Raw genomic sequence first — 22805 nt, forward strand, 5'->3', positions numbered from 1 at the left:
GAAAGAATTTACACATTCAGAACTGTTAGAGCTAGTTCTTCATTTCAGGAGAAAAAAATTACATCCTACTTGTGTCAGGCATTGTTATATTGTTCATGAGTTTGATTTATGTCATATTAGAGAAAACTAGAGATGTTTTAAAATTATAGATTTCTAACATAATTTATCCCCTTTTCTTTTACTTGTCTAAGTCTTCAGAAGCAAAATACTGAGAAGGAAAAAATAAAGTTGGAAGGACAGGTCAGAGAGGTTGAGAAGAGCCATAAGGAAAAATTGCCAGGCTGCTGGCCAGCCCTGAAGTCACAAAGAATGCTGTTTGGCTTTTAGCATTCAGCCAGCTGTATAGTTTGCTTTATTTATAAGAACATTAACTATTCTGCAGATACATTTCATTTATCTTATAAAATTTATATTCTGGTGCCAGGAAAGAGAATTTATGGTTTATTTCTAAAATTTGGTGTGTGAAAGTTTTTAACTCCCATTTTTTTGTCTTTTTTAGGAGCTAGATAAAATAGTGGCATATGAACTAAAAACTGGGGGAGTTTTACTACATCCCATATTTGGTGGAGGAAAAGAGAAGGATAAGTAAGTTTTCTGTTCCAAGATATGAGCCTTATTTCATGGAGTCACTCTTAGATCACTTGTGTTTTTATTGAAGCCCCTGCAAGGCCAAAGAAGTACCGATAGTATGCAAAACCATTAATGCTAGGAATATTCCTTTCATTTGTTTTCTATGTTTATCTCATTAGATGGCTACAAATGGATTCAAACTGAAAAAAAAAAAAGACTTTAAAAAAAATTAGACTATTTTCTGTGATTACTTCTTAATGCTATGCTATTGTGTCATACTGTTCTTATTAAAGTTTAAAAATAATGGAAACGAGTATTTTGCTTTTATACCAGATTTTTTTAAGTCTAAGTAGATAATTTCAGCATCAAGATATTCTACCCCTAAATAAATAAGCTTCCTATTTACCTGAGTAGCTACCTAAGTAGACACTCATTTATTCCTTTTTCCTATTCTTTCCCTCACTCTTCCTTCTCCCTGTCTTCTCTGTTTTATCAAGTCACTAAAAGAGACAGCCACTTTTTGTTTTTGTTTTGGAAAAAGGAAAAAAAGAATTTATTACTCTGTTAGGAAAGGAGAAACAAATGGGACTCCGGTCCTAAAGGAATCTGCCTATTGGGGGATTCAAAGGCTACATTCTAGGTGTACCCAAATGGGGGGGGGGTCTTAATTTGTTTGTTAGTTTTGGAGATTTCTTAGATCTTCTGCATCACCTGATTACTTCATTCTTATGTGTGCTTAAGCACAGGAATGCCTAGGATGAGGAAGAAGGGTAATCCTACCCTCTCCCTCCCCAGATTGGAAAGAAAGGATTAGGGAGGAAGAAGGGGAGAAGAAAAGAAAGAAACATGTCTGTTTTAAAAATAAGACACAGTGGCAGGGCAGCGAAAGTTTATATTTAATGCGTGAAGTGGAGCACTGTTACATTTCCCCACTGTCAATTTCTGCATTCCATTTTTATGGAAAAATAGGTAACTACATCTCCAAGTTGCTTCATTCTAGAGAGCAAAATTGGAGAGAAGTGACACAAAGTCCTTCTTCCTTTATCAGGTGGAACAATGACAGTTAAGGATATTTAGCATTGTGGCAGTCCAGATGTCTGTGGTAGCAGTTGGTGGGTGACTGGACAAGGAATACATAGGGCAGAAATCATGCAGATGGCTAAGGGTATCCCAACTTTACATCATTCATTTTCCTTTTTCTCACAGTTGAACAATTGATGGAGCAATCTATACAGTTCGGAGAGAGAAGGCAAGAATTTTCGAAAGCCAAAAGAGCTTGATAGCTGCTTAGATGGTCCCTCAGTCCTTCCCTTTACTCATGGGAACACCTCCTCCTGTTCAGCCTGAGGCAGACTCCCTAATTTTCTAGCCATTGGCTCTCTAACAAGGTGACCAGCCACCTTGAATCCTTAGTATGGAAGAGGGATTGCTGGGAATACTAGACCTGCCCAAGAAAACTGGAGAGGGAAGTGTTCTCAAGTCCCATCTAGGTTGCCAGTTTGTTACTGAAAATTTGGTCCTTGTCCCTGATGCCAATCCAATAATGAGGACACGGTTTCAGAAAAAGGAAAAAAGTTTTTTGCTTTGCTAGCAAAGGAGATACACAGGAGACTCTTTTCCTGAGGCTGTGATTCTCAAGATAGTCACTTATAACAACACAGTGGTGTTGGCAGGAATTTTCATCTAAAGTTCATAGATTCTCTAAAGGACTATGGATTGAAGTGAAGCAAAAATTTCCTAATTTCCCTAACCATAAACTAAAATTTTTCATTTCCTTCATTAGGGATGTTGGCAATAGACTATGGTAGTATTAACAATATGTATTACTTTGTCAGCAGTAGAAATCATAGGTGTTTTTCTGTCACATTATCTGCTGGTAGCAGATATGTTTATATATCCTTGTATTCATCACTTCCTCAAAATGACTACAGCAGACTCTTGTTAGATCTTGTTGTTTTTTAATAAGTAAACTTGCATATTCAGTGGAGTATCATAATTTTTAATATTTTGATTAACTATCATTATAGTTTCCTTTATAACCCTATGTATTTTAGTTATTTAAAAGCAAATTTTTACGTAGGACTCATAGGGTTAATCATAGTGCCTGTAGTGCTCAAAGAACAGCAAATATTAAGATAATTAAAGTTTTGCAAGTGGTAATCCTTTTTGTTGTTGTTGCAGATGGTCACTGTGATAAAATTGTCAGTGGGGAAGAATAGGAATTAATTATTTTATTGTTTTTGGTTCTTTTTAGATACACAGGACAGTAGGGTTTATGTTGACATATTATACATACATGAAGTATAACTTATTGTAGTTAGGCTGTCATTCTTGTGGTTGTACATGATGTGGCATTTCACTGGTGGTGTATTCATATATGAACACAGAAAAGTTATGTCTAATTCATATTACTGTCTTTTCTGTTTCCATCCCTATTTGCTTCTCCTTATTACCCTTTGTCTAATCCACCTAACTTCTATTCCTCTCCCCTGCCCCCATTGTGTGAACATTCTGCCATTGGTTTTTTGAGAATGGCTTATTTCACTTATCATGGTAGTCTCTAGATCTATCCATTTACCAGCAAAAATTATAAGGTCATTCATTTTTATGGCTGAATAATATTCCAAAGTATAGGGAATTTATAGAGTTAGGCAAACTAGACTTTTATTGTTAAATTTGCAGTTAAAGAAAATTACATAATCTTTATGTGTATGTGCATGTGTGTGTTTTAATGTATTTATACATTACCAGTAATGATTCACCTTAAAGTGGTTGGTTGTGAAGGATTACTTGAGGTAAAGCTATATATATAATAAGCACTCAGTAAATTTTAATTTCTTTTATTTTCTTCTCCTGAGTGCCTGATGCTTAGCAGTTTCCTAGTATAATTAGGGCATTCCCATTGTTCCTTAGTATTTATACTCAATGATTTTATATTAGTCCCACTCATTTATTAGTTTTTGTTATATGTTTAATTTTAAAAATTTGTACATGAAAAATATTCTTTCAAGAGTTCAAGAAAATTTAGAAGTATTGGAAAACAATCTCTGTAACTACATTAACTTGCTTCATTCCATTTAAGATTTACATACTATTCCATTTTGCCTTAGCATTTGCCATGTTACTGTTTATTTCTAAAGCTTATAAACCCACAGTGCTCAAAAGGTTGAAAGTAATAAGTGAAATATAAAAATAATTTTATAAATATTGGATTGGTTAAAATACTTTAAATTTCAATATGCCATGCGATTTTTAAAATTTTTTTTTGTTGATGGACCTTTATTTTATTCATTTATTTATATGTGGTACTGAGAATCTAACCTAGTGCCCCACACATGTGAGGCAAGCGCGCTACCACTGAGCCACAACTCCAGCTCCAGTATGCCATGCTTTTAAGCACACATAATACTTGTCTTAGTTTATGCTACTGTAACTAAGTAGTTAATATAGTAGATGAGATATTAGAGATCACATAGGTGTTAATTTATAAACAGTGGAAATTATTTCTCATGGTTATTAACCCTGGGGAAGCTGAAGCTGGAAAGTCCAAGCTTGAGGGACAAACAAAATTGATATCTGAGGAGGGTTGCTTTCTGCCTCCAAGAAGGCATCTTGTTGTGCAGCCTACAGAGGGGAGGAACACTGTGTCATCATGTGACCTAAGGGACAGACAGGCAAATAAGTTTCCTTTACCCTTGAGACCCTTTTACTAAGGTGCTGATCCTTTTCGTGGAGGGTGGGGAGCCCTCATAACATAATCATCTCCCAGAGGTCACACCTCTCAATTCTGTTACATTGGGATTAAGTTTTAATGTGAATTTTTGGAGGGCCACTATTTATATATTGATTCAAAGAGTACAATTTGATACATTTTTGAAGGCTAATATATTGATTCAAATTTTAAAAATGGGGTAATTTCCAGATTACCCAATTCTTCTTCAAGGTATTTGATCATGTAGAAATTCTACTTTTCTACTAGACTGTACCTTTTTCTCACTAATGATCTTTTTTATCTTGTCAAAATTTTAAATTTTTACATAGTCAATCTGGTATTCATGTTCTTCAGATTTCACATTTTTCTTAGGAAAATTTCTCCCACTCTGGGATTATAAAGAGAAAAAATTCTTTTTTTTTTCTTGGTAGATTTATACTTTATGCAATTTACCTTGAATGTATTTTTATGCATGCTTTAGTATTAGGATATTGGTTGGAATTGCATTGATTGTATTTCTGGATTTGGTGAGAATTTATATGTACAGTATTATGTCTTCCCATCTATGAGTTTGTCATGTATTTCTATTTTTTCAAGTTTTCCTTTATGTGCGTTAGGAAAATATCATAATTTTCTTCTAGTTAAGTTGATTTTTAGATGTTTTTTAGTACTAAGGAAATATGTTAGGTATTCCCATGAGGCTTTTGATGTGACCATGAAATTTAGTGCTTAATTAATAGTCAAATGTGTTTTATTAAATAAATCTTTTTGTTGTTTAGTCCAGCATCCCATCTACACTTTTCCATAAAGCATCCGCATACACTGTCCTGGGAATACTACACTATGTTTCAGTGTAAAGCCCATCTTGTGATGAGATTGATTGAAAATAGAATCAGCATGGAATTTATGCTACAAGTAAGTACTAAAATTAAGAACTTAACAAAAGAAGAGATAAATTTATATGTTTATAATGAGTATTATTCTCTAGGAATCTGGGTTTATACTGTTATTTGCTACTAAATAACTTGTTAATTTGCATTTCTCAAGAATAGAATGGTGTCAGTACCTAAGCTACTTAGCACATGATTATTATGAAGATGAAATTAGGATGTGAAAATGAAGGTCAAACCTATTTAGTCATTATTTTGTATTCTGCAGTAATTAGAAGAATAAGGATGAAATTCCATTTAAAAATACTAGCAATAGAAAAAAAACCAAACCCATTTAACAGGTGCTTATTTTTTGCTATTGTTAAATTCTGCCATACTTTTAAACATGTTCAGGCATAAGTAGTTAACAGTATGGTAGATGAGATAGTAGAGATCATATAGGTACATTATAAATGATAGTAGCATTCTGAGAGGCAGGTGGAAAAAACAACATTTAATGCCTTTTTTTTTTTTTTTTTTTTCTGATACTGGGGCTTAAACCCAGAGGCACTTTATCACTGAGCCACATATTCATCCCTTTTTATTTTTTATTTTGAGACATAGTTTCACTAAGTTACTTAGGGCCTTGCTAAGTTGCTGGGGCTTGTCTTGAACTTGCAATACTTCTTCCTTAGTCTCCCAAAACAGAAAGAGAAAACATTTTAAGTTTACCTTAAAGTTAAGTTTAATTCTTTTATCATTCATTTTGCCTTTAGGTTGGAAAAAGGAAATATTAAATGAGAAAATGATCTATAAAGAGCCATTCAACTTTTTACAGTAGTATAAATCTTAGTGACTATTTGTATTTACTTTTTTTTTTTCTTTTTGGTACTGGGGATTTTACCCAGAGCCTTGTGCATGCAAGGCAAGCACTCTACAAACTGCTCTATATCCCTAGACCTACTTTTTTTTTTTATACTTTATTTATGTATTTATTCTAATTAGTTATACATGACAGCAGAATGTACTTTATTTCATAGTACACAAGTGGTGTACAATTTTTCATTTCTCTGGTTGTGTATTTACTTTTTATTTAATTTTTGTAGTTCAGGGGCTCAAACCTAGGAATTCACACATGCTTGGGAGGAACTCTAACACTGATGAACACCTCCAGCTGTCTCCCCACCTTTTGTAAATAGAAAAGGCACAAAATTTAAGACTCATGCTTAAGACTTGAGAGTATTAGACTGCTAATGAATATTCTTAAGTCCTTAATTTTTAGTTTCTCTATAAAACTCAACAGAATAAATTGTAGGTATTTGATGTTGATCTAATTCTTAGTAAACACAATACTTTTTGTTCACTGTATTATTTATTCAATAATGTTTACATTTAGAATGCTTTTGTATTCTGGCTGTTTAAATCTTTGCATGTTTCTGTTGCTTTGTAGTCTTTAACTAGAACAATCTATATAAGAAGTTGTGAAATTATTGTATTTTACAGTTGGCTATAATGAGGTTATAATGCCAAGTGGGTACAGTATACAACAGAAAGCAGTGTTATATGAACTTACTAAATGATACTTTTATTGTTAAAGGTTTTCAATAAATTGCTAAGCCTGGCTAGTACTGCTTCATCTCAGAAGTTCCAGTCACATATGTGGAGTCAGATGTTGGTTTCCACATCTGGGTTTTTGAAATCCATTTCAAATGTCTCTGGCAAAGATATCCAGCCCTTAATAAAGCAGTGGGTGTATCCTTTTCAATAGCATTTCTACAGAGTGGGGTGGGGAGTAAGGTATGTTTAAAGGGAAGATGAAAGAAGAAGGATTTGGGGTGTAGGGGGAGTATGTATGAACTGTTAATATTTGTAAAAAAATAGTGGAAATGGCTGTGAATTGTGAATTGTTTCCTCTAAAACTGCTGCTAATCATTGAGATACACATATATATATATATACAAACATGCTTATTTTTATAAAATTTGTCATATTTTAAGTACTTTTTAATATGCAAGTAAAAAATAGGTTTGCTAGTGGATGAGGTAAATAATCTACCAGACAGCCTGTAGCATACTTGTAAGATGAAATGGTCTGGTGACTTTTAGATGTGGTTAGAAATTGGCACAACTTGAATGGTATTTTGGAGTTTTGCAGTTTTTGCATTTTTCATTTTAAGAACATTTTAATAATCTGGTAGAATTTTTTTTTTCAAAACACAAATTTCTCAATGTTTCAAAAATTTTGTTTAAATCTGGGGAAGCATTTTTCACAAGGTTTTTGAATACTTTGCCACCTGGTTTATAATAAAGTCTGCTTTCAAGCTTTGAACTCCTGATAATACATTTGAAAAATTTTAAACTACAGTGAATAACTTATTTTGTTTAGTATATATTCATTTCAGCATGTAAAATTTCCTTTACAATTCTTCAGAGACCAAAGTGGAGTGGTAAAATTTTATGGAAGTTTTGCATTTAATAGAAAACGAAATGTCTTAGAGTTGGAAATAAAACAAGATTATACATCTCCTGGAACTCAGAAGTATGTGGTAAGTGTTGTTTTTCCAAAGGGGCCTTTTGTATCGCTCTCCATTTTCAGTATAGGAAGGGTTTAGGTATAAGGTTACTGGTTAGAAGTTTCATAATAGGATTTTGTTTGCAGAGAATGAATTGAAAAATACCATGAGTCCTTGAAGGGAAGAGGGGCTACAGAGCAGGTTTCAGATTCTCCCATTTCCTCTCTTCTTTGTCACCAGATGCTCTTGTGTTTGTAGATACACATCTTGGATAGTATTATTTTATATCTTTATACATGTGTCTGTCTGTACACGTAAGTATACATATTGATGTTTTTTCTAGCACAATTTTCAAACAGTATGTTTATATTTTTTTAAGGGACCACTTAAAGTGACAGTACAGGAATTAGATGGATCCTTCAATCATACATTGCAAATTGAAGAAAACAGCCTTAAACACGATATACCCTGCCATTCCAAAAGCAGAAGGTAGGCATTTTAATCATAGCTAAAAACAGAAGGTTAAACTATGAATCTCACAGATAAAAATGCCAAAACAAAAATCCTTTTGTATTCCAAATTTTTAAAGTAAAGAACATGTTATCTAGTATCTTTCTTTTTATTTTACCTCAAGTTAGCATTACCAAATAGTCTTCATTTGTTTTCTGTTTCTAATGACTTTTTATCTTTAGAATTAATACTGTGTGTGTGTGTGTGTGTGTGTGTGTGTGTGTGTGTGTGTGTCGGGGAGGTACTGGGGAATGAACCCAGGGTTGCTTAACCACTGAGTTAATACTTTTTTATTTTCAGCCAGGGTTTCAGCTAAGTTGCTGATCCTGGTTTTAAAAATTTGCCATTCTCCTGCCTTAATTTCCTGCTGAAATTACAGGCATATGCCATTGCGTTGGCATGGCATTAATTTGCATTAATTTTTTAAATTTAGGTTTGAGGTACTTATTTTGTGGGGAGGGAGCAGGTAGGAGAAGAGGATGGAAGTTTTGTCTTTGAAGCTAAGAAACACTCAAGGAAAACAATTTAGGTTTATGCTTTGTAAAAAAATTACGACACATTTTAATTGTACAAATTAATGGGGTTCACTGTGCTATTTCTTACATGCTTATATTGTGCATTGATCATGTCCATCCATTCTTCTACTGTCTGTTCTTCCTCTCCCCTCTCCTCTCACTTCCCAGACCCTATAATTAATCTCTCTTCTTTAAGATCATTTTTTTTTTTTTAAGTTTACCCATATGAGAAAAAAACATGTCACACATATCTTTCTGTGTCTGGCTTGTTTCACTTGACATGATGTTCTCCCATTCTATCCATTTTCTACAGGTGACAGGATTTTATTATTCTTTATGGTACCACCATCTGGGGACCAAGCTTTGGGAGATATTTCAGATCTAAAGTATAAAACTCTACCCCTGCTCCCCAAAGGCCTATGCTTATCTCCCAGTGCAAAATGTATTTAGTTTAATCATCCGAGTCCGAATGGTTTTAACAGTTCTAGCATTACTTAAAAGTTCAGTTTCCTTTGAAGCTCAAAATAAACTCTCAGCTGTAAGCCTCTATACAAGCAAAAAGAAAGTTACATACTTCTAATATACAAAGGTATAGGATAAACATTCTCATTCCAAAAGGAAGGAATACTAAGGAGGAATTGGACCAAAGCAAGACTGAAATCCAGGAGGCCACCATTAAATCCTATAATCCCATGTCTGGCATCTAAGGGCCCCAAAGGGCTTGTGCAGCCCCTTTCCTGTGGCTTTGCTTACTGCATCCCACATGGCCATTCTTTTGGGCTGTGCTGGCTTGCTGCTGCTGCATTCCCTGGCAGACATTCTATGTTCCTGGAATCTCCTTTGCAATTTTGGCTTCACTTTCTGGTTTCTGCATGGCCCTCTCAGGGTCTCTTTTACTCAGCTTTTTTGCTGCTGTGACTAAAAGACAATTATAGAGGAGGAAAAGTTTATTTTGAGGGCTCATCGATTCTGAGGTCTCATCGATTCTGAGGTCTCAATTCATAGAAGGCTGGCTTCATTCCTTGCAGCTCAAACTGAGGCAGAACACCGTGGCAGAAGGGGGTGGTGGAAGAAAGCAGCCCACAAGATGATCAGAAAGCCTAGAGACTCCGCTTGCAAGATAAAAAATATATGCCCCAAAGGCATGCTGCTAATTCCCACCTTCTGCAGCCACACCCTATCCACTTTCTGTTACCACTCAGTTTATCCCATTAGGGGATTAATTCATTGTTTGGCTTAAGACTCATAACTGGAATCATTTCTCCTATAAACCTTCTTACATTGTTTTACACATGAGCTTTTGGGGAACACCTCTTATCCTAACCATAATAGGCTCCTGCAGGAATTCTGACCCTACCACATACTGCCTGGCCTTCCAGGTCTTTGGTGGAAACCTCTGTGACCGTGTAGCTCTTGCATTCTACATTTCTGCAAGCTCCAGGCATGTAGTATCACATGGATGACAGCAGGTTTCCCATCAATGAGCTGTAGCCAGGCATGCTTGGACCATGGCTGCAGAGACCTCTGTGCACAGATGACTGAACACAGTGAAATGATTCCTGGGGAAACAACTTCTGAGGCTTCCCTGGGGACCTAGGAGCCCCCTACCATTCTTTTCAAATAAAAGGTTTACACTTAACATTCTTGTGTCTGCAGTGGATGGGCCAATTTCTGAGATACCCTTAGGCATCTTCCCTATTATCCCAGTGCAAAGTACTTGATTTCTTTTTAAAGGTGCTAATCTCTTAAGCACTCACATTTTCCTTTGCCCTGACTTCCCCGTGCCTGTTTTCTGGCCAAACTGCAGGTTTTTCAAATCTTTCTTTGCTCCTTGTTGTTATTCTCACAGTATATCTGGCTAAAAACTACCAGCAATACTGATGCCATTGCCTGAATGCTGTGCAGCCTTGAAAATTCCTCTGTCAGATTTGCTTCATCATCTTTTTTTTCTTTTCTTCAACTTTTAAAATTAGTTTATTAAAGAATGTTCTTATGGCAGTAACTTTTGATTTGTCCTTTTTAAAAAAGTTATATTTCTTCGTACTGTATAATGTAAGAGAATATAGAGCTACAAGGTTTTTGCTGGAATTCTCTGATACTAAAGCACAGTGTAATCATTCATGCAGTGCTAGAATAATTTTTTTTCTTCTTTGCTTCTTTTCAAAAAGTGATGGATAACAGTAGATGTACTAAAAATGTTTTTTCTAGTCATTCTGAAGTATTGGAGCCAATATTTTTACCATCACAGGCTACAATTTTTGCTTTGTCCACTTTAATTCACCTCTCTGAATTCAACATCATTCAATACAAAAGTCTACACATTATTGCAGAATCTTTACATAGAGCATTCTCCCAAAACTGACTGTTCCTAATTCTTTAATTTATATAACTTTATCAAACTGAAGTTGAACTTGAAGGGTAAGTTCAGGTGGATGACCTATTGAGACTGTTTGAGTCATTTAGGCTTTCCTGAAGACTGTTTCCCACAGTGGTATTTCTGGATAACTGATATGCCATGGTGTAAGAGGAAATAAATTCTTTTTCGTTAAGGTTGTGTTGATGTCCTGCAGGCAAGGTGATTCCTCCTGCACAACACATAGAAGTGGCATTGCCAGGATGCTAGAGTCTGTAAACAAGTCAAGATGGCGCCTGGCATTTTGCAGAGGGAGTGGTTTGTGAAGCCACCGAGCCATTAAGTGTGGAGATTCCTGACTGGTTGACTGCTGTATCTAGTTTATGTTAATTAAGATAAGCAGTGTGGAATGTATATATAAGGGGGGAGGTGACCAGCAACTTATGTAGATTGATACAGCAGGAGTTCGAGCCCTTTATTGTAGGACAGGTGCGGTCCACTCCCTCTGCAAAATGCCAGGCGCCAGCTTGACTTGTTTACAGACTCTAGCACCAGGAGCCTGGCAGCAAGTAACCACTTTGCCAACTACCTTTCAGTTACCATAGAAACCCCTCTTTAAACTCAGTGTCACAAAAGTCGCAAGGCATAGAGAAAATTTAGACAGGATTTTTTTGACAGAATATACCAAGTGTGGCCTGTAGTCCAGTTCTTAGTAGAGTCCTCATTTACAACTGAAGCCTCATGAACATGCTCTTTACAGTATATAGTCCTATCAGCATTCTGGTCTTCCACCCCTCACTAGACTCGTCCATTAAACACTGCTTACAATAATTCTAGGGCTTTTGTAGCCTACATCTCCAGACCCTTCCAAATTTCTGCAGACTAGTTCCAAAAACTTCTAAACCACATGATCAGAAATAGTCACAACAGGGACCTCCTTGCTCGGCACCATTTTCTATGTCAGTCTCCTTATTGCTGTGCCAAAATACCTGAGAAAAAATTCATTTGGCTTGTGGTTTCAAAGTTTTCAGTCCATGGTCACTTTGCACCATTGATTCTGGACCTGTGGTAAAGCAGAATATTATGGTAAGCAGTGCATGATCGAGGAAAGCTGCTCACTTCTTGGTGGCCAAGAAGTAGAGAGACGGTAGGAATGGGTCTATGTACCTAAATGCCCTTCAACATAACGCCCTCAATGAACTTCCTCCAAATAGGCCCTACCCACTTAAGTTTCCACTACCTCCTAATAGTGCTACCAGTTGAGGTCCAAGCTTTTAACACATGAATCCTTGGGAGATATTTCAGATCCAACTAAAGTGTGAATTAATACTCTTAAGATGTTTTAATAGTTAATCACTTCATTTTATATAGGACACAGCCTTGCAGATAAAGCACATAATTCAATTTGAAATGATTTACACCTTATTTCAGGCCTAGTTATTTTTTTTTATTTGTTGTAAAGGATTTCTTTATTGGTAAATCCTCTTATTTTTTTTCTATTTAAAATTGTTCTTGAGAATATACATGATTGCAGTTGACATTTAATTATATATTTCTGCTTTTTGTTAAACTTTGATCTGGTAAAGATTTTAGTATTTTCTCTAGCTTCAGAATAGATTTTGTTGTTTTTAAATTCCTTTACATTTGTTATCCATTCTTCATTAGAACATCTTTAATATTATGTGAGGTTCTTTTTTAGATCTCTAGCTATTATTTATCTTCGAAAATCTAGTTTTCAAACTTACTTTTTCTTAAATGTAGGAATAAGAAGAAAAAAATCCCATTAATGAATGGAGAAGAAGTTGACATGGATCTTTCTGCAATGGAGTAAGTTACTTACAAGTATGTAATTATCCTTGAAATGAGTAATTTTTTAAAAAATACTTAAGGTTAATATAAATTCTGTGCTTGAAACAATTTTTATAAAATCATGACTCAAAAAAGAGATCAGATTATATATCTGGACTGGTTGAGTGAAATTAAGAGGAAATGCAGCATGATTGTGTGGGAGTTGAGAGAGCCTCAAGTGAGCAGTCTGTTTGCTCCTTTTAGGTGGCTTCTCAGGCAGTGCTGCTTAAACTTTGATGTGCCTGTGAATCATTTGGGGATCTTAAAATGTAGTTTCCGACAGTACTGTCACATGATATTATCTTGGGGATAATGCTCCAGAACACTTTGAGATTCCCTGTATTTGCAAAAACATAATTTAAAAACCAACGTTCTCGGAAAGGCAGTGGAATGAGATGGACATTATTACTCTTAAGTACATGTATGAAGACAAGAATGGTGTGACTCTTTGTGGTGTACAACCAGAGATATTAAAAATTGTGCTATATATGTGTAATATGAATTGAAGTGCATTCTGCTGTCATACAATCAAATTAGAAAAAAATTTAAAAAACCAACATTTTTTATTTTATGTGGTATAATATTTATTGATTGACAGTGCTTCATTTTTAAAGATAATATAACTCAAACTTTGTTATTTTGTTCATTTACCCTGTGCCTGTATGTTTTTATAAACATCTGTAGTTATTTACTGACTTGGGCACCAGATTGTTACTACTATTTACATGTAGAATATCAGTGTTAATATCAGTGTTAATCTAAATTTTTCCGTAGCAAGTACCTTGCCTATAGTAAACACCCTGTAGTATTTGTTGAATTTAATTAATATTACAGATGGTATTTTTTTGGTGAATTGTTGACATAGACTCAGTTTTAGAGCTGTGCTTATGACTTGAAAAATACATGAGGATAAGCTCATTCTTTAGAATTATAGTTTCAGAACTTGCCGTTTGAGAAATGTAATTATTAATCTAGCATTTAAAAAGTATTAAAAGTCAACTAAAGGAATAAATTTAGTTAAATGGATGTTTTCATTTTTTTAGTCACAAATTGATTTCCAATAAAAAATAGTATTCATAGCCATTATCAATTAGGAGGCCATTATCAAATAGAAGGTTAAATAGAGAGATTTCATATCATTTTCCTTTTTCACATCACATAATCACAAATAAAAATTCCAAAAATAATATTTTCAGATGGCAAATGAAGGATTCAGTATCCTATGTGACAGCAGTTGACTTATCCTTAAAAGATCTTTTTATTAAGATTTATGTAAATTAAACATTGTGAGAAAGTTGACATATATTAAAAATAATAAAAAATTTGTTGGTACAGTTTAAAAAAATACAGAAACTCACTCAATGGTTTAAATACTATATCTAAAGGAGAATATGATTAATAATTTCTTAGTTTTTATTTTCTAAGAATAAGGATTAATTTTTTTAAGTTAAAATAAATAAAATAGAAAATTGCATTTTATTTCAGTGCTGATTCCCCTTTGCTGTGGATAAGGATAGACCCAGATATGTCAGTATTGAGAAAGGTAGAATTTGAGCAAGCTGATTTTATGTGGCAATATCAACTCCGCTATGAGAGGGATGTTGTTGCACAGCAGGAATCCATCTTGGCTTTGGAAAAATTTCCTACTCCAGCATCTCGGCTTGCTCTCACTGACATATTAGAACAAGAGCAGTGTTTCTACCGAGTAAGGATGTCAGCTTGCTTCTGTCTTGCAAAGGTGAGATTATATAAGCAGAAGGAAAACAAGATGACTATTGTATGTTTTTTTTTTTTTTAATTTCTGAAAATGAATTACAATTCACCATAGTCTAAATTTACTTGGTAACTGTTCTTTGAAAGCTTCTGCCAAATACTTAACAGGACTGATTTGGAAGAAACATGTTTTAACCTAAAAGCACATGTGCACAAAAATGTGATGGTTGTCAATCTGAAACACCAGATTTTAAAACCAAAGAGAATTTTCTCTGTTGTATTAAATGACCAATCAACTTTATTCATTTTTTGGAACTGGAAATTTTGGTACGTAGGGGTGCTTAACCACTGAGCCAAATTCCCGGCTCTTTTTATTTTTCATTTTGAGATAGGGTCTCACGTAAGTTGCTTGGGGTTACATTAAGTTGCTGAAGCTGGCTTTGACTTGGCAGTGCTCCTGCTCAGCCTCCCACATCACTGGGATTACAGGCATATGTCACCGTGCTCATGCCAATTATATTTTTAAAGCAAAGAATATATTTGATAAAAAATTCTCTGGTGTGAGTTTTCCTTTTTAAATTATAGAAATCAATTATCCCTCTGTAGCAGTTATTTCACATTGATTTGGCTTAGGAACCAATATTTGTGACATGTAATTTAATACTGATTGGCTCTACAATTTAACATTCTGGAAAAGTTATTTTGTTTAAAAACACTAAATATCTGCCTTTAGAATTAAAAAAAAAAAAATCTGAAGGCAGAAAAAGTGAAAACCAGAAGAATGCAGACAAATATTTAGACAGAAGTATTGGTTAACAGATATTTAAAAAGCATCTTTATAATAAGTTCATTCTGATTTAGTGACCCTCTTCCCTTTCTGACTGCTAAATTCATTTATCTTACATTTCAGCAGATGGTAATGGTTTAGCTTTGTTTTGTTTAATGATAGCATATGAGTAGTTCAGTTCCTGTGTTCTCACATATTTGAGGAAAAACATGATTATCTCTTAGAGATAAAATTTTATTGCTTCTGTAAAGATCTTTGTGACACTTAAATGTGGAATGTGTTACTTAAAGTTAATCATAACTTTATTTTTTCAGACATGTTTTTTTATATACCCTGAACATACCAGAAGCCAGATTTTTTTTTTTTTTTTTTTGTAAAGCATTCTAAAAGACTTAACTAGTATGGTATTTGACTTGGTTTTGACTTGGGTATACTGAAAAACCTTAAAATTTATGGTGATGTTTCTGCCTGATAAATTTAAAATATTACAATTATAAGTCCATTTTAAGTGGGTGGAGACAAACTTACTCAGAGAAGAAGCCTTTTGCAAACATATTTCTTGATTATTGCAGTTTAGAAATTAAGTTGTGGAAAATAACTATAAGTATACATAAGAATTATTTTTGGAGGGTGGGTTTGTATATATTCTTGGAGATGATAATAAAAGGACAAATGTGTGTGTGTGTGTGTGTGTGTGTGTGTTTATTTATTTATTTTTCATGCGAGGGGTTGAACCCAGGGACATTGATCCACTGAGCCACATCCCTAGCCTTTTTTTTTTTTTTTTTTTGTAAAGACAGGATCTTGCTAAGTTGTTGAGGCTGCTTTTGACCTTGTGATCCTCCTGCCTCGGTCTCCCAAGCTACTGGGATTTTAGGTGTGTGCCATTGTGCCTGGCTCAAATTATATTAATTTAAAAGAAATATAGTATTGGCTTTTATAAATATATTTTATTGATTTAAAAATATGTTTGTAGTGGTGATGGAAAAATACTTCATTTTCTGATTATTTGCAGATTGCAAATTCAATGGTGAGCACGTGGACAGGACCACCAGCCATGAAGTCACTCTTTACTAGAATGTTTTGTTGTAAAACTTGTCCAAATATTGTGAAAACAAACAACTTCATGAGCTTTCAAAGTTATTTTCTACAAAAGGTACAGTTTATGTTCTATTCTAATGATTTTTTTTTTACATTTAATGTTACTTATGCTTGCCTTTAGGACTTTAATGCCATAATCTGCATATTGTAGTTTAACTTGGAAACTGTTCAAATAATGTGTTTAATTACAAGTCTGCTTTTGATCTTGTAATATTTCTTTTAGAACTTTAATTTTGATTTTTTTCTTGAGTTTTAAAAATGAATTTTATACAAGTAACTCACTATCTATATTGTACTCAAGTGAGTAGAAATGGATGACTTGTCTTTGGTTGGTTCTCTGGTGAATGGAGGAATTGGTAAGGCTTTCTGATGGCAGTCCTTCTAGAATGTGACAGGCATATCCATGTCAGGAACAATATAGCATAGGCCTCTAGTTTTTGTCCCAGTTCTATAATTCACCACCAGTTTACACATAGACAAGTTTCTTAATCTAAAAGTTTTTAACTTAGAAAGCCTATTTGCTCAATTTAAAATTTATCTGTTTTAGAATTAAATAAGATAAGTATGTAAAGTGCTTTTTACTGCACTGATTACATTAGTAAGTTTTCTGTAAGTGATAATTTAGAAAGTGGTGATATAGTGTGGTTAGATTACTGTTTTAGGAAAGGATAGAGGAATGAGAGTGTGGTTAGCCTTTGAATGATGAGGAAATCATTTGTAGTTTTTTGAGTGATGTGAAAATGAAGTCAGAGATCGGATTACTAGATTGAAATAGAAAGGAGTGAAGTTGAAGTGGAGAAAAATAATGAAGCATATTCTTTCATGATTTTAGTTGAAGTATATGAGAAAGAAAACTGTGTTGAGGATAAAGCCAAGTTGAAGAGAGGACATTTTATGTTTATTTTGTAAAGAGGAAAAAGTAAACCAAGACATGTTTGGGGCAAAGAAAAAGAATTGGTGGAGAGAAAGATATGAAATATTTAAGTGACCTGGGTGAGGTGGCACACATCCATAATCCCCACAGCTTGGGAAGCTAAGGCAGGAGGCTCTGGATTTCAAAATCAGCCTCAGCAAAAGTGAAGTGCTAAGCAACTTGGTGAGACCCTGTCTAAATAAAATACAAAATAGGGCTGGGGATTTGGTCAGTGGTCAAGGGTCACTGAGTTCAATCCCCAGTACCCAAAAGAAAGAAAAAAAATTTTTTAAGTGAGAGAAAGTAAATGTAAAAGAGAGGTGATGGAACAAATTTTGAAGGTGTTAGTAGAGGAGAGGACACAACTAGGAGAAGAATTGTAAAAAAGATAGGAACATTCCTTTTTCTAAAGAAGGTGAAAAGCAGATTAAAAACAAGTAAAAAGATATATTGAGGAGTATGTTAGACAAGTTGATTTATGTACAATATAATGAATAGTAAAGGATTTCTGGTAACATTGGGGTGCCTGTTGAGAGGGGCCATCATGGTATAATTATATAAATTTCAGTAGTAGAATAGGTTGAGGATGACTCAGCTGTAGGGAAAGGCAAATAGGTGTGATCAAAGAAGTGTGTGGCATCTTGTTTTATTTTTAAGAACTGAACATTGGATAATAAGTACTCAAACATATTGCCCAGTTCTTGGCTGTTTCACAGACTTGTGAAAGTTAATTTCTGTGTCTATCTAATTATTCTCTGGATTACACTATTTTACTTCTGAATATCTTTTAAATTAGAGTTGTGGACAGTTTGTGAGGGACCTTGAAATTAATTTAGAAGTTTTTGTTTGTTGTTTGCTTTTAATTTTTTTAAATAAAACAGAATAACCAGTGTCAGAATGTATCGTGTGTGATGAGGTTCATTATAAGCCTTTTATTTTTTAGTTTATGTACATTGCTTCTAAATGTGTGTTCATGTTTTAGATTGTGTTATAAAATATATTTCTTATTGCAGTCAAAAAACTTGGAAGGCTAATCCTTTTTTGACTAATTGACTTTTCTTATAATACTTGTAGTGGGTGGGACAGAGAGAACAGAACCGTGTAGGATAGATATTTCAATGGAAAAGAAACTTTTCCTCAGTTTATTTTACAGAATCTGAACACTGTTGTTGCTTCCATTGCCTTTGCTCCTTCTAGCAAGAAAAATGAGCCATTCTTCTTTCTGCCCTCCCAGTTTAGATGGGATAGTGCAAATCTTGCCATGTACTAAGGATATCTGCAGTTTGCCTAGGGTGTACCACTATATTTGAGACATGTTTCTGTTTACATAGAAAAATTGCACTTGAAAATTTTGAAAAGGGGAAAAGGTAGGTTGGGTTTCAGATAACATACTATTTTTCCTTAGTCTCAGGGTTAGGTAGTACTGGAGAATAATAGAGATTGAGCACTATTGTATGCAATCTAACTCCAGCCACTATTTATTTAACCCTAAAAATGCTTACAGGTGAACAAGGTTCCTATTTAGTAAGCAACTAGCTAAAAAACACTACAGGGTAGTAGATAGTAGTTAGGAGTTGAATAATGACCAGTGCTAAAATCTATTCCTTTCCACTGTATCATTCAGAACTGAGTTTATATAATTTACATGAAATATACTTTCCTATAGCAAATGAACTCTCAGGTTCATGTCCTACATAGTACATCCAGTCATACAGTTCTCTTTTTTGGTTTCCTTCCAAGCTCTTAGAATGCTTAGAGAGATGTTCTCAATGGGAATAAGTGGGAGCCAAGGGGTTAGGCTCTATTCACATATGTATGTCAACTCTAGAGTAATTTTTTTTCTACATATAGTTCAAAAAATTGTCATAATGAAAAATTTGGGTTATATGCTTAAATTTTTTTTTTTTTAATTTGTAGACTATGCCAGTTGCAATGGCTTTATTAAGGGATGTTCATAACCTTTGTCCCAAAGAAGTCTTAACATTTATTTTAGACTTAATCAAGTACAATGACAACAGGAAAAATAAGGTAAGAAACTTTTCTTAATGAATATTATAAATCTAACCATTGATACTTTGTTCTTAAAGAAATTTTTAGGGGACTGGGGATGTTGCTCAGTGGTGCAGTTCTTGCCTAGCATGTGCAAGGCCTTGGGTTCAATCCCTAACACCACCCCCCCGCCCCCAGAAAAAGGAAGAAAGGAAACAGATATTTATCTATATAATCATTGTTGAGTCCATGATACTTGAAATTTCTAGAGTTAAAGTCTTAGAAACATTACTTATTAGAATAACTAGTGAATTTTTAAGTGTTCCTCAAATTTCTTGTAGGGAGTAGCAGTGCATTGTATTTGGGAGAGCCAGCTAAACTTTGGTTTGATGAAGTCTGGCAGCATAATATTATTTATACTCTTTTAATAAAAATAAATAAAATGATACCTTTTATAAGCAGTTACGGCTTGGAAGGCTTGGGATTAACTTGTTCATTGGATAATTTGATGATGTTGTTTTTTTTTTAACCATTTTATGTTTGTATTCATTTACTTAGCAATCGTTATTAGATATTATCCTTCAAAGGTTAATTCATCTTACTGGTTGTCAGTCTAATAATCAAGCATTTTTTTGAATATATGTTATACTAGGCAATGTACAATTTTTAATAGAAGACACAGTTGACATCTTCTGGAAATTCATTTATTCATTAAACATTTATTGAACAACTCATATATTCATGGTCTGATTTTGGGCCCTCAAGGACTAAATCTAGTAGGTAATCAGATAAATAAACACAAGTCATTCAGGATCACTACCATGATGGAAGTATACATAATTTCTTGGGGCATCTCAGGAAGTAGTGCCAGCTTCCAAATACGTAGGGAAGTTTTGTAGAGAAGTAGTGAGCTTCAAACTGAATCATAAAGATGAATAGGACTTTCCCTGTTTATGAATAGGGCTAATTTAGGTAGGAAGGTCATTTCGAATTGAAGGAACATCACATACAAAGACACATGTGACCGGTAGAACAAAATTATGAAGTTTAATAAAATGCTGAAACAGTAAAAAAATGAAGTCAGCACTATTAAAAAAGATTATTTTTTTCCACATTTTTATTGGTGCATTGTGGTTATACATAATAATGGGATTTATTGTTACATATTCATACATGCCTACAATGTAACAATATAATTTGGCTAGTACCACTCCCCATTCCTTCTTTGCTATCTCCCTACCTCCCACCCACTGGTCCCTTTCCTCTACTTATGTCCTTTTAATTTTCATAAGATCCACCCTCCCTCTTTCTTTTCCTTTTTCCTTTCTAGCTTCCACATATGAGAGAGAACATATACTCTTGATCTTCTGAGTTTGGCTATTTCACTTAACATAATGATCTCTAGTTAAAAGAAGATGACTTTCTGTGAAAATTAAGAAGACAAATTTTGCCTTTTTAAATAATATTTAAAAGTGTTCTTAAGACAATAGAATGAATTAGTCATAACTTTCTTATTCTTATATATAAATACACAACCAATCAATAATGAGATCCTAATTGGAAAAAGTTATACTTATTCTATGTGTGTATAATTTGTCAAAATATACTCTATTATTGTGTATATCTATAAAGAACAAATTTTAAAAGTCTCCTTAAAACTTAAGTGTTTTAAAAGAATACATTTCAACAGGTTTCATTTTTCTTGCTATTTTTGAATACTTTTTGACTTTATTGCTGGGATGAGATGATCATCAGTGTCACCCAGAAAAGGGACATTAGGGTCATAGAATTGCAAGGATAACTTTTAGTTACCTTTCTCATGGGTCTGGCTTTTTTAATGAGTAGCTTGTGTTGTCAGACCCATTGTAACAAGCATTTGCTTATTTTTCTTGCATTATTGTTTCATTTAAGTGTCTAAGATTTTCATCTAACTTAACACTAAATTGGAATAAAACACTGGGTGGAATCTTTAATTTCATCTGATGTTTTATTTCAGTCAGTACATAGCTGGGTAACTAGTTCCCAGGGAAATTTAATCTAATGGACTTTAACTGGCTATATTTCTCATTATTTACTTTCAAAGTTCTTAATTTGAAGAAAGTTTTTCTACCTACCAGTCTAAACTGTGTGGCCTACTTGGGAAAGCACTCAATATGCCCATAGAAACATATTTACCATGACTTTTTAAAATTACTGTTTTAATCTTTGGGGATTTGACTTCCAAATTGTTTTTTATATTTAGTTAAGCCCGTTTTTTTTTCTTGTTAGGTTTCATTGAAGTTTTTATGAATGTTCCATTAAAATAGCCATGAAATAATGTTATAAAAAATAAGACAGTAAGAAAAGCACTTATTATGATAACAAGAATTTACTAAGTAGTTGATAAATGAACACCGTACATCTGCATCATTTTTGAAAAATCAAGCTTAGATTTAATTTATTTTATTTTTTTTTATTGGTTGTTCAAAACATTACAAAGCTCTTGACATATCATGTTTCATACATTAGATTCAAGTTGGTTATGAACTCCCATTTTTACCCCAAATACAGATTGCAGAATCACATCTGTTACACATCCACATTTTTACATAATGCCCTATTAGTAACTGTTGTATTCTGCTACCTTTCCTATCTTCTACTATCCCCCCTCCCCTCCCCTCCCATCTTCTCTCTCTACCCCATTTACTGTATTTCATTTCTCTCCTTGTTTATTTACCCGTTCCCCTCACAACCTCTTATGTGTGATTTTGTATAACAATGAGGGTCTCCCTCCATTACCATGCAGTTTCCCTTTTCTCTCCCTTTCCCTCCCACCTAGTGTATCTTTTTAATGTTGATCTTTTCTTCCTGCTCTTCCTGCTCTTCCTCCCTGTTCTTGGTTGTTCTCATTATATCAAAGAAGACATTTGATATTTGTTTTTTAGGGATTGGCTAGCTTCACTAAGCATAATCTGCTCTAGTGCCATCCATTTCCCTGCAAAATCCATGATTTTGTCATTTTTTAGTGCTGCATAGTACTCCATTGTGTATAGATGCCACTTTTTTTTTATCCATTCATCTATTGAAGGGCATCTGGGTTGGGTCCACAGTCTAGCAATTGTGAATTGTGCCGCTATGAACATCGATGTGGCAGTATCCCTGTAGTAAGCTCTTTTAAGGTCTTCAGGGAATAGTCCGAGAAGGGCAATAGCTGGGTCAAATGGTGGTTCCATTCCCAGCTTTCCCAGGAATCTCCATACTGCTTTCCAAATTGGCCGCACTAGTTTGCAGTCCCACCAGCAACGTACAAGAGTACCCTTTTCCCCACATCCTCGTCAGCACTTGTTGCTGTTTGACTTCATAATGGCTGCCAATCTTACTGGAGTGAGATGGTATCTTAGGGTGGTTTTGATTTGCATTTCTCTGACTGCTAG

The 22805-nt window shown here is 34.1% G+C and overlaps 1 protein-coding gene and 1 pseudogene across 3 annotated transcripts in view; one reads left to right on the top strand and one right to left on the bottom strand.

The window, feature by feature from the left end:
* The window catches only part of Taf2 (TATA-box binding protein associated factor 2), an 80065-nt gene that overhangs the window by 20658 nt on the left and 36602 nt on the right, over positions 1–22805 (top strand). For all 3 annotated transcript variants that reach the window (XM_013357289.4, XM_005316202.5, XM_040293698.2), the window contains 9 exons: positions 500–585; positions 5062–5197; positions 6749–6903; positions 7582–7696; positions 8043–8152; positions 12803–12868; positions 14375–14627; positions 16405–16545; positions 19321–19431. In XM_013357289.4, coding sequence (XP_013212743.2) covers positions 500–585; positions 5062–5197; positions 6749–6903; positions 7582–7696; positions 8043–8152; positions 12803–12868; positions 14375–14627; positions 16405–16545; positions 19321–19431 — 1173 coding nt within the window. The remainder of the gene's footprint in view (positions 1–499; positions 586–5061; positions 5198–6748; positions 6904–7581; positions 7697–8042; positions 8153–12802; positions 12869–14374; positions 14628–16404; positions 16546–19320; positions 19432–22805) is intronic.
* On the bottom strand, positions 10897–11205 carry LOC101969244 (transcription initiation factor IIA subunit 2 pseudogene; annotated as a pseudogene).

This window comes from Ictidomys tridecemlineatus, chromosome 7 (assembly GCF_052094955.1).
Source record: "Ictidomys tridecemlineatus isolate mIctTri1 chromosome 7, mIctTri1.hap1, whole genome shotgun sequence".
In the NCBI taxonomy this organism is placed as follows: domain Eukaryota; kingdom Metazoa; phylum Chordata; class Mammalia; order Rodentia; family Sciuridae; genus Ictidomys; species Ictidomys tridecemlineatus.